At 48.0% G+C, this 13164-nt stretch overlaps 1 protein-coding gene across 2 annotated transcripts in view; it reads left to right on the top strand.

The window, feature by feature from the left end:
• Positions 1–523: 523 nt before the first annotated feature.
• Positions 524–13164, top strand: part of LOC120027525 (protein capicua homolog) — a 34502-nt gene continuing 21861 nt past the window's right edge. For both annotated transcript variants that reach the window (XM_038972491.1, XM_038972490.1), the window contains exons 1-2: positions 524–684; positions 4312–8288. In XM_038972491.1, coding sequence (XP_038828419.1) covers positions 4559–8288 — 3730 coding nt within the window. In that variant the 5' untranslated portion in view covers positions 524–684; positions 4312–4558. The remainder of the gene's footprint in view (positions 685–4311; positions 8289–13164) is intronic.

The raw sequence follows: 13164 nt of genomic DNA, 5'->3' as shown, positions 1-13164 counted from the left end.
CAGCTCTAAACTTTTTCTATCCCATTAACTTTACCCTCCCCATTTAGTTGCTGGTTGAACTTCATTTGCCTCCTCTTTTATACTCGCCATGTACAGGTTAAACTACAGGTTAAATATAATTTTGCAGCAGATGTCCTTACATTAACACAACTGCAAAAGCGAGCGTTTTAGAACATCAAATCCTAAATTACCATTTTTATAGGACTATTACCTCCGCTGTCAGTGCCGCTGCATGCGTTTGTAGATTGGTGAGGAGTTATTTTTCTTCCATTCGACCGCCTACTCCCTGTCAGCAGACCTCCCCTAAAGAGCTATTGGATGCCGCAGCCCTGTCCTAAACAGCTGTTAGTCTTTTCCAACAGCACGATTCGACTAAACGCGGTGTCAATCAAATGTAGACACTGCCATGTAGCTCCTTGGATTCATGAAATCTACTGGCTACTGTACTCAAATGTGTCCTCTGATTGGCTACATGGACTAGTTGTCAAGGCTTTGGGCTTCATTCACCATTTTGCGACTGTAGTGTAGAATGTACCGAGCAGTAGTTTTACCTCCTTTAAGTTGCTTTACAGACGAAAGATAATATGACAGTCCGTTAATTGTCAACCCTGGATTTCCGACTTTTGGCCAACTATCAATTTTGTTACTGACTCGATAAATATCTGCATTGAAAATAATTTTGTGGTGAGTAAAACCTACAAATCTGTCTTCTGCAGCACTGCAGTAGCCTGTATTGCTTTATCGAGATGCTACGTTGTAGACGTTGTCTACAATAAGCACCCTTTGTAACTACTAATGAAATATCATTTTCCTAGTTTATAATACACTGCGGAGAGAAGCAAAGAGAGGATTGGATGCCACACTTCATTGAAAAGGGAGCGGTACGGGTGGATTGTCAGCCTAAAACTTTTCTCCCAGAAAATATTCAACGCCATAACTGCCATTATAAGAGTGAGACTTCCTAGAAGTGTTTTTCTTCCGTTGCGATTGAAGGCAACACATTGAAGTCATCTGAATTACCAACATAGAGTTTTTAGCATTATTATCCCTCCATGGGCTACTATTCGTCATACAAAATGTATATTTCCATCTGTCCTTCGTCTGGGCTTGTGGGCCTCGTTTCTACGTTGTGTCCACAAATGTTACTTTTTATTGTAACTTAATTTACAATGTTGCAGTTTGCACTCGTCGGGAAATGTGTTACTAAGTTGCATCCAGTATCGTCAACATTTTACAGCAATTGTCACACGAATGAATTTACAACATAATTACTTTGGTTTCTGTCGCGCGATGTAATTACATATTGTTTGATTTAAGTAAGCCTACTTACTGTCTGTTTGTAACACCCCATTATAATTTGTTCCACAACACCATATATCAGAATAATGGGCCTTTACATTTTTAATTTCACGTGTAAATGTTGCAAGAAGAAGATTTTTCTAAGCGGCCTTGTGTTGTTTGGCCTGCGTCACTGGACTTCACGGCCCTGTTGTGTAGTAAACTGATAGTAATCGCAAAGCACTATGACCAATAAGAGTGCTTCACACATATACAGCACGGTACTATTCAGCAAAACTAACAGTGACCACATTCTTGCAATCGTTTGCATTTTACCGTACTTCAGTTTAGGGTTGTAGTTTTTTATATTTTTTATATCTACATTCAGCCTAAGTCTACTTTAAGTACGTGACATTTGTACATTAGCCGGTAGTTGCACTATAGGTCCATATTCTCCACCAGTTATCATAGTTTTATAGTTATATATTTATACATCGACGCTGTCGAGGCGTAAATTCATCCCATTGGGCACACACTGCTTGAATTAACGTTGCTTTCTCGTCATTTCAATGAAATTATGTTGAACCCAACGTGGAATAGACGTTGAATTGACGTCTGTGCCCAATGGGATGTTATGCTAATATGGATTTTCATAATGCTCTAATAGGACATTACAACAAGTTCTCCAATGGTGACAAATGGCAATGCTAGGTTTATACAGCGTTGATATGGCAACATTTATTGAACATTGAATCAACACAAGATTGAACATGAATGCAATATTGACAAATGGATAAGGCTCATACATTTAGAATGGAAATGCCGATGTGCCTTCTCTCGAAGTTGTTATCATTATGACACACCCACATACTTGCTGGCGTGCATAATGCACTATTGAGTAAACAATGTGCACACCTCCAACTTGAAAAAGGGAAGGCAACAAATTATTTTACGATGACAGTAATTTGAATGCAATCTCAAGTCTCCTGAATATAATTTGCATGACACAGATCCTGGGTTGTAACTGTGTGTATTATCAAACAGCAGTTTACATGTTGTGTGTTCACAACAATACAGGTCTGTAGTTTCTTATTACAAGTAGAGTTCTGTAGAGCTGAACGTATTAAATGACTTGACGTACATGACATTGGAACAACCTAATATTCAATAAATATCATCATTTGTCCCAGACATGTTGTATATGTCTCAAACATACCATGACATGGAGCATTAAATCCAATGTGATTAAAGCAAAACTCATACTCTACAAAATAATTTGGTCTAGACTTTGATGTTTGTATTTGGTCGTGCTCTATAAGATGATTAGGCTTTTTGTTGAATCACTTTGTGGTGTTGTCTGAAACTGAGGCCGATGGGAACTGTGTACTGGGAAAAAAGAAAGAAAGATAGCCCTACAACACTTGACGCTGCCTGTTTCAATGGAAAACCCAAAGCAAAACGGTTGGTTCTCAGATAGTTTCTTTAATCCACGTAGGTCAGCATTCAACAACATGGATGTTTTCCCTGGCTGTGAAAAATGCCTCTAAATGAGTGGTTGGTATGAAATCTAAGGAGAACGAGAGGGCTAAAGAGACAGGGTAATAAAGTAGCAGGAAGTTAGGTAATGGTCCATGACAGGAAGTGTGGATTGTAGGGGCGGATTGGTTCGGCTACGAAATAGATAAAGGTCACCACCCAGAACGAGTGAGAGAGAGGGGAAAAGAACGCCTGAGTAAGAGAGAGAGAATGAGAGAACTGCGAGTGAACAAGAAGGAATTCCCCCACCTCCACTGCCTTAGCCAAGAAACCAGCGCGCGTGTGTGTGTGTGTGGGTGTAGACTTGTCTGGACGAGCACTTCCAAATGTGCCTGCCACTATTCTGCTATGCTATATTGTTATATTACTTTACACGTTATATAAGATTGCTTCATTATGGTTTACTTTGTATTCACACAGTGTTAGGTGTTAATTATAAGTAATATAGGCTACATTATGGAATGTACGCATTGTACACTGAGTATACAAAACAATAGGAACACCTTAATATTGAGTTGCACCCCCTTTTGCCCTCAGAACTGCCTCAATTCATCAGGGCATGGACTCTACAAAGTGTCAAAAGCGTTCCACCGGGATGCTGGCCCATGTTGACTCCAATAATTCCCACAGTTGGCTGGATGTCCTTTGGGCGGTGGACCATTCTTGATACACAAGGGAAACCCAGCAGCGTTGCAGTTCGTTACACACTCAAACCGGTGCGCCTGGCATGTACTACCATACCCTGTTCAAAGGCACTTATATTTTTTGTCTTGCCTGTTCACCCTCTGAATGGCACACATACACATCATTGTTTAAATTGTCTCAATGCTTTAAAATCATCCTTTAACCTGTCTGCTCCCCTTAATATACATCGATTATTTCTTTCTTTATTTTATTTAACCTTTATTTAAATAGGCAAGTCAGTGAAGAACAAATTCTTATTTTACAATGATGGCCTACCCCGGCCAAACCCTCCCCTAACCTGGACAATGCAGGGCCAATTGTGCGCCGCTCTATGGGACTCCCAATGACGACCGGTTGTGATAGAGCCCGGGATCTAGCCAGGGTCTGTAGTGATGCCTCTAGCACTGAGATGCAGCGCCTTAGACCGCTGCGCCACTCGGGAGATCTGATTGAAGTGGATTTAACAAGTGACTTCCCTTAAGGGATCATAGCTTTCACCTGGATTCACCTGGTCAATCTATGTCATGGAAAGAGCAGGTGTTCCTAATGTTTTGTAATAATATAATAATACCCATTACTTCTTGTGTTGGGGGATATATCATTCAATAATTAATGTATTACCAAGGACAAAAAATACATGGTTTTATAGAATAGGCCTATATTTGATTTTATTTATTTTTTTAAATGGGCATTTTACTTTGACAGCCACTTCACCCCACCTCAGCCATTGTCCGGTGAATGGGCTTTTTATAATGTCACAATGCATTTACCACATGAATAATCCAGTCCTCTTTATGTTCTGCTGTGTTTCAGGGTCTGGAATAAGGTGGAAAGAGCTGGAGACACAGAAAGAGGAAAGGGCGGGATGAGAAAGAGAGGAGCTGGAAGAGCAGGGAAATAGAGGGAGGAGAGTGAGAGGGGCTGGAAGAGCAGAGAAATAGAGGAAGGAGAGAGAGAGGGGCTGGAAGAGCAGGGAAATAGAAGGAGGAGAGAGGAACTGAGAATCTGGTCTCTGGAAAAATAAGCCACTATAAATCGTAAAGGAAACGCCAATGCAGAGATGAAGCCAATTAAAAAGCAAGGAAGGCGCTCGCCCCCGTCGACCCGGGCCAAAGGTGGGAAGAGACGGGGGGCGGTGGACAGTGGGGAGAAAAGAGACTCAGACGAGAACAGAGACCGATCCCCCAAAAGTCAGACCTCACCCCAAACCTCATCTCACTCAGAGTCTTCTCAGGAAGAGTCGGTGACACTTACGGCTAGGGCTACGCCAGAGAGGGAGGTCCACAGAGAGGGGCCCCGGCTCCCAGAGACAGCGGCCGCAGCAGCAGGGTCCCTCCCTGGGAAGTCAGAGGACTCCCGCCCGGAGAGTGTCAAGTCGCTGAGCGCCCACAGCACAGACAGCAGCAGCAGTGCTGCCAGTGCTGCCAACAGCCCCAACCCCTCGTCCAACCGCAAGACGGCCACCTTCAAGGCCCGTGTCCCCAAGAAGAAGTACACCTCTGAGCACTGTGCTGCTGCAGCTGTTGCCGCCAACAACCACAGATACCATGGCAACCCCGGCACGCCCCCACTGAACAGCAGTAGTGCTCACTGTGGCAGTAACACCGGTAGTCAGTCGTCGGGCTTATCTTCGGGGCCCGGGTCGACGGCAAGTGAGGGCGGTTCGCTTACTGACATCAACAGTCAGACCAGGAGACCAGTGGAGGACTACATTACCACTATAGCTCCACCACAGGACAGGGATAACACACCTGGACCCCCTCCCACAGGGGACAGAGTCAGGAGAGGCCCAGAGGGAGGCAGAGAAATCTCCCCCAGCCCTGTCCGCTGCTCCTCTACAGACACAGCCAGCGAACACGACCCTGACGTGAGCGAGCCACGCCGCGCCAACTTTCCCCACACCAACCCCAACACCGAAGCACACACACTGGACCTGGTGCAACGTAGCACCCCACGCACTCCGACCCCACAGAGCCTGTCGGACGCGCTAGCCGACGCCCTGGCCAAAGGTCTAAAGAACCAGCGGGTGCTAGCCAGGCAGGCTAGGAGGAGGACTGGAAAGGGGGAAGAGGAGAACGGAAGGGGAGGGGGGAGGGAGGACATGGACTCAGTGTTCCGAGCGGGCGTGGTGCGGCGGGTGAGCGGCGAGCACGGCAGCCTGGAGGTGCAGCTGAACGGTGAGAAGGAGCTGTACCGCTACCCGTTCCGCGAGGGCCCCCAGGGGCCCGTGGACATCATCATGGACGCCCCGCCGCCTGGCTCCCAGGCCGTGCCCATCGGCACCCCTGTGTGTGTGCCCTTCGGAGGCAACGAGGACGGCGGCACCACAGAGGCCCAGCGCCAGTGGTACCGAGAGGGCCTGGTCACCCAGGTAGACTCCCACCCGGCTGTGTCCTACCCCTATAGAGTGTTGTTAGAGGACAGAGCGCCCCCAGGGGATGAGGAGGGGGATGGCAGGGTGGGCACTCCGACCGCTGTGTGGGTGTCCCGTCAGAGCCTCCGCCTGCTGGTGCCCCCATGGGACCTGGACCTGGGACCCTCTGGAGGGGGGCGAGAGGATGCTGCCGCCGAGAGGGGGAGAGAGAGGGAGAGAGAGGACAGGGACGAAATAGAAGTGGAGCAGGAGCTGTGTTTCCTCAGCCATGGGATGGGGCTCAGCGCAGCTGTGGCTGGGTCCGTGTTGGGGAGGCTTTCATACCCTGGAACGGCCCCCGCCTCCTCATCTTCCTCCACTGTCAGCTCCCCCGTCACCCCCGCCTCGGTGCTGAGTCTGGTGGCCGGAAGAGACTGGGAGCGAGAGAAGGACCTGGTGGAGAGAGAGCGGGAGCTCCAGAGGAAACAAGAGAGAGATAACCGAGAGAGGGCCAAGCAGCATCACCACTTCATGCCCCTGACCCCCGAGGAGGACATAGAGGTGTCCCACTTCAGCATGGTGCCCATGGGGGTGGCGGGGGGGGCGGCTAAGGCCCTGGCGGTGTCCCAGCACAGGCACATACTCTCCAAGCCGCCCCCGGGCTACCTCAGCCCCCACCTGTCCGTGGTCCGGGGCCTCGGAGGCACCCCGCTGGTGGGCCCCCACTTGGCCCTCAACCCCCACCCCCCTGCCTCCCCCACGGTGCTAATGGGCCTGGAGTCGGGAGCCCTGGCAGCGGGGGCGGGCGTCATCGCCACCCCTCAGCTCCCTCCTCTGCTCTCCTCGTCCTCCCGCGGCTCCCTGGATAAGCCACCCTCGTCAAACGCCAACTCCCACGGTGCATCTGGAGGGGGTGGAGGCTCGGGTTCGGCGTCCTCGTCGCGCTCCCGCACCCCTCTCACGGCGGCCCAGCAGAAGTACAAGAAGGGCGACGTGGTGTGTACCCCCACGGGCATCCGCAAGAAGTTCAACGGCAAGCAGTGGAGGAGGCTGTGCTCCAGAGAGGGCTGCTCTAAGGAGTCCCAGAGAAGAGGCTACTGCTCGCGTCATCTCTCCATGAGAACTAAAGAGATGGAGGCCAGCGGAGGGGGCAGAGACCGTGGCGGGGCCAGCAGTACGGGCACCCTAACCCCGTCAGACCTGAGGCTGGGCGGCGGCCGGACCAGTTCGGAGTTCGACTGGGACAACACGTCGCGAGACAGCAGCGAAGCGAGCAGTAGGGGAGGGGATTCACGCCCCCGCATGGTCCTGCCCTCGTTCCTGCCCCAGGACCTATCACACTTCGACTTTGATGAGTGCGAGGCGGCCACCATGCTGGTGTCTCTGGGCAGCTCCCGCTCAGGCACCCCCTCCTTCTCTCCCATCTCCAACCAGTCGCCCTTCTCGCCCACACCGTCGCCCTCGCCATCCCCGCTCCTCAGCTTCCGCCCGGCCACCTTCAGCCCCATCACGGCCCCGCCTTCTCTCACCCCTCGCCGCCACCGCCATCTGAGCGGGACTAAGATGAGCACGCCGGGCTCGGAGCGCGAGCGCCACCTGTCGGGCATCGTACCCACCTTCCAGACCAACCTCACCTTCACCGTGCCCATGAGCCCCAGCAAGCGGAAACTGGATGCCCTTCCTCCGCCCCTGCCCCTCCCCGATCAGCAGCTAGGGGAGACTATAGGCCTCCGGCCAGCCGCCTTCAGGGTGCTCTCCCCTCAGAGCCAGCCCACCACCCCCTCCTCGCTCTCCTTCCCCCGGCCCCGGAGCGCCACCAGCCGCCCCCCGTCATCTGCCGCCTCCACCCCTCCGCCCATGCTGGTGTCCCCCACCCCTCCCTCCCCACTGCCCCAGGACCCCAGCCCCCGCCGCATCGTGCCCCTGCGAGACTCCCCCGTCATTGTGAGGAACCCCGACGTCCCCCTGGCCAAGTTTACCGAGGGCCCCTTAGGGAGGAGGGGAGCAGGGGGCTGCTCCTCCAGAGACCACAGCCAGCCCCTGCACCTTGCCACCGGCCTCCAAGCACCCGTGCCCATCAACGGAGCCGATACCAATGGAGCGGTCCTCATGCGAAACCCCGCCTCCACCCTGGTCCTTGTAACCTCCTCCCAGTCCCTGACCCCAGCCGTCACCGGACGCCCTATCCACTCCAGCCCAGCCCTCAGTGGTGGCTCTGCCTCCATGTCCTCTACTGGCTCCGCCCTCTCCACCTCTGGATCAGGCGGTAGGGAGTGGGAGAGGAAGTCCGGAGGGCATCAGGACGCCATTGGAGGGACACTGCCCCAGCCGGTAGCCTGCCACCCCTCGCCCACTGCCCTGCTGCCCCTCATCCTACCAGCCGAGTCCCCTCAACCTGCACCCCGCAAGGACATCATCATGGGACGGCCCGGGACAGGTAACACCACAATCATTATACCACGACTAAGGGCTGTGTCCATGCACTTTTGTCGTGCGAAAGAACAGCCCTTATCCGTGGTATATTAGCCATATATCACACCCACTCGTGCCTTATTGCTTAAGTATAAGACTTAGTATATAGGGGTTAGTATAAAGGGGTTAGTATATAGGGGTTAGTATTAGAGGTCGACCGATTAGGATTTTTCAACGCCGATACCGATTTATTGAAGGACCAAAAAAAGCCGATACCGATTAATCGGACCATTTTTTTAAAAATTACAACAATACTGAATGAACAATGAACACTTTTATTTTATCTTAATATAATACATAAATAAAATCAATTTTGTCTCAAATAAATAATGAAACATGTTCCAATTTGGTTTAAATAAGGCAAAAACACAGTGTTGGAGAAGAAAGTAAAAGTGCAATATGAGCCATGTAAAAAAGCTAACGTTTAAGTTCCTTACTCAGAACATGAAAACATATGAAAGCTGGTGGTTCCTTTTAACATGAGTAGAAAAATAAGTCTATATACAATGTGAGCAAATGAGGTGAGATAAGGGAGGTAAAGGCAAAAAAAGGCCATGGTGGCGAAGTAAATACAATATAGCAAGTAAAACACTGGAATGGTTGATTTGCAGTGGAAGAATGTGCAAAGTAGAGATAGAAATAATGGGGTGCAAAGGAGCAAAATAAATAAATAAATACAGTAGGGAAAGAGGTAGTTGTTTGGGCTAAATTATAGATGGGCTTTGTACAGGTGCAGTAATCTATGAGCTGCTCTGACAGCTGGTGCTTAAAGCTAATGAGGGAGATAAGTGTTTCCAGTTTCAGAGATTTTTGTAGTTCGTTTCAGTCATTGGCAGCAGAGAACTGGAAGGAGAGGCGGCCAAAGGAAGAATTGGTTTTGGGGGTGACCAGAGAGATATACCTGCTGGAGCGCGTGCTACAGGTGGGTGCTGCTACGGTGACCAGCGAGCTGAGATAAGGGGGAACTTTACCTAGCAGGGTCTTGTAGATGACCTGGAGCCAGTGGGTTTGGCGACGAGTATGAAGCGAGGGCCAGCCAACGAGAGTGTACAGGTCGCAGTGGTGGGTAGTATATGGGGCTTTGGTGACAAAACGGATGGCACTGTGATAGACTGCATCCAATTTATTGAGTAGGGTATTGGAGGCTATTTTGTAAATGACATCACGAAGTCGAGGATTGGTAGGATGGTCAGTTTTACAAGAGTATGTTTGGCAGCATGAGTGAAGGATGCTTTGTTGCGGAATAGGAAGCCAATTCTAGATTTAACTTTGGATTGGAGATGTTTGATGTGAGTCTGGAAGGAGAGTTTACAGTCTAACCAGACACCTAGGTATTTGTAGTTGTCCACATATTCTAAGTCAGAGCCGTCCAGAGTAGTGATGTTGGACAGGCGGGCAGGTGCAGGCAGCGATCGGTTGAAGAGCATGCATTTAGTTTTACTTGTATTTAAGAGCAATTGGAGGCCACGGAAGGAGAGTTGTATGGCATTGAAGCTCGCCTGGAGGGTTGTTAACACAGTGTCCAAAGAAGGGCCAGAAGTATACAGAATGGTGTCGTCTGCGTAGAGGTGGATCAGAGACTCACCAGCAGCAAGAGCGACATCATTGATGTATACAGAGAAGAGAGTCGGTCCAAGAATTGAACCCTGTGGCACCCCCATAGAGACTGCCAGAGGCCCGGACAACAGACCCTCCGATTTGACACACTGAACTCTATCAGAGAAGTAGTTGGTGAACCAGGCGAGGTAATCATTTGAGAAACCAAGGCTGTCGAGTCTGCCGATGTAGAGGTGTATAGGGGTTAGTATATAGAGGTGTATAGGGGTTAGTATATAGAGGTGTATAGGGGTTAGTATATAGAGGTGTATAGAGGTTAGTATATAGAGGTGTATAGGGGTTAGTATAAAGGGGTTAGTATATAGAGGTGTATAGGGGTTAGTATAAAGGGGTTAGTATATAGAGGTGTATAGAGGTTAGTATATAGAGGTGTATAGGGGTTAGTATATAGAGGTGTATAGGGGTTAGTATATAGAGGTGTATAGGGGTTAGTATATAGAGGTGTATAGAGGTTAGTATATAGAGGTGTATAGGGGTTAGTATATAGGGGTCTATAGGGGTTAGTATACAGGGGTTAGTATATAGAGGTGTATAGAGGTTAGTATATAGAGGTGTATAGAGGTTAGTATATAGAGGTGTATAGAGGTTAGTATATAGAGGTGTATAGGGGTTAGTATATAGAGGTGTATAGGGGTTAGTATATAGAGGTGTATAGGGGTTATTATATAGAGGTGTATAGGGGTTAGTATATAGAGGTGTATAGGGGTTAGTATATAGAGGTGTATAGGGGTTAGTATATAGAGGTGTATAGGGGTTAGTATATAGAGGTGTATAGGGGTTAGTATATAGAGGTTAGTATATAGGGGTTAGTATATAGGGGTTAGTATAAAGGGGTTAGTATATAGAGGTGTATAGAGGTTAGTATATAGAGGTGTATAGAGGTTAGTATATAGAGGTGTATAGGGGTTAGTATATAGGGGTTAGTATATAGAGGTTTATAGGGGTTAGTATAAAGGGGTTAGTATATAGGGGTTAGTATATAGAGGTGTATAGGGGTTAGTATATAGAGGTGTATAGGGGTTAGTATATAGAGGTGTATAGGGGTTAGTGTATAGAGGTTAGTATATAGAGGTGTATAGAGGTTAGTATATAGAGGTGTATAGGGGTTAGTATACAGGGGTTAGTATATAGGGGTGTATAGGGGTTAGTATAAAGGGGTCTATAGGGGTTAGTATAAAGGGGTTAGTATATAGGGGTTAGTATATATAGGTGTATAGGGGTTAGTATATAGGGGTGTATAGGGGTTAGTATATAGGGGTGTATAGGGGTTAGTATATAGGGGTGTATAGGGGTTAGTGTATAGGGGTTAGTATATAGGGGTGTATAGGGGTTAGTATATAGAGGTGTATAGGGGTTAGTATATAGAGGTGTATAGGGGTTAGTATATAGAGGTGTATAGGGGTTAGTATATAGAGGTTTATAGGGGTTATTATATAGAGGTGTATAGAGGTCAGGGCTATATAGACATCATAGTAACATACATCAGTAATAAGGGAAATGGGGAGAGTTATTATTGGAGGGATGCGACACCATTCTTCTATGAGAAATTCCATCATTTGGTGTTTTGTTGATTGTGGTGAAAAACGCTGTCTCAGACGCCGCTCCAGAATCTCCTCTGAGTGTTCCATTGGGTTGAGATGTGGTGACTGAGACGGCCATGGCATATGGGTTACATGGTTTTCATGCTCATCAAACCATTCAGTGACCATTCATGCCCTGTGCATGGGGGCCTTGTAATCCTGGAAGAGTCCACTCCCATCAGGGTAGAAATGATTCACCACAGGTTGAATGTGATCACTCAGAATGGCTGTGTATTTATTGCCGTTTACCTTGCCCTCTAAGGGGTTGTGTGGATCTAAACCATGCCAGGAAACTGCACCCCCACATCGTAACAGAGCCGCCAAGAACCCTCATTTACTCAAGTGTTTCCTTTATTTTGGCAGTTACCTATGTGTAAAAATGAGTGACTTCAGTGACAAGAAATGTACACTTGTACTTTTGCAACATGGCCGCAAGAATGCTGTGTGGGGCATTACGTAGTAGGCAGCTAAATATAATGTTGGTCTGGTATGTCTTTCAGAATGTGTGTGGTGTGTGGTTTGGTGTAGGGGAGGGGGCGGGGGGGTGTCAACGAGTGTGTGATACAGGGTGTTGGTCTGTGTGCTTCAGTTTCAGTTAAACTTTTAAAAGGAATGTGTCTAGACATGCAAGGCTGCTGACAAATGCACACACAGTCACACACACACACACACACACACACACACACACACACACACACACACACACACACACACACACACACGCACACACACACACACACACACACACACACACACACACACACGAACACACACACACACTAACACACACACACACACACAGTCACACACACACACAGCGCTCAATATAGCAGACAATACACAACCTCAGGCAGAGCACCAAGGGCAAGTCCAGTGTTTTTTTTTTATCCCACTGAACTGAAAAGGAGTAATCATATTGCAGTGTTGTCATGGATACTTTGTCTCTCCATAGAATTAGTGCAGTTAAACTTAGAACTCTCTCTGCTTGTTGGATCGTGCTTCTCTCTGCTTTTCTATCACTTATTCTCTATGGGGGCGAATCCTAACTTCCACTTCAAATTTTCAGTTCGTCCTATTGAAGTCAATGGGAGATTAAGTGAACATGTAGATTAAATGGAAGTTAGGATTCGCCCCTATGCTTCTGCTCCTAACTTTCTTCTAGAATCTAAAACCCCATAGACACCAGTTAGTATTTTCAATGTAACACTCTCAATGTAACACTCTCTAGACCAGTATTCTCGACGTGTGTGTATGAAATGACATGCTCCCCCCCATGACCCTCCCGCGTGTCATGAGATTATCTGAGGAGGGCTTGCAAGTTAACCACTTCAAACACTTCTGAGAAGAAAACCCTCTCTCTTGTAAACACAACTCATTCATCCTTCCTCGTGTACAGTATCTCACCTGACCAACATCGAATCAAATGGAATGTTATGTCACATGCTTCATAAACAACAGGTGTGGACTAACGGTGAAATGTTTACTTACGGGTCCTTCCCAACAATGCAGAGAGAAAGAAAATAGAGAAATAATAGAAAAGTAAAACACGTAGTAATAAGCAGTAATAAATACTCAATGAGCAAGCGATAACTTGGCTTTATACAGTGGGTTTTATTTTATTTTAATTTACCTTTATTTAACTAG

This window comes from Salvelinus namaycush, chromosome 32, assembly GCF_016432855.1.
Source record: "Salvelinus namaycush isolate Seneca chromosome 32, SaNama_1.0, whole genome shotgun sequence".
Taxonomy (NCBI): Eukaryota; Metazoa; Chordata; class Actinopteri; order Salmoniformes; family Salmonidae; genus Salvelinus; species Salvelinus namaycush.
Note: the sequence above shows the minus strand (reverse complement) of the source record. Positions and strands in the feature narration are given on the sequence as shown.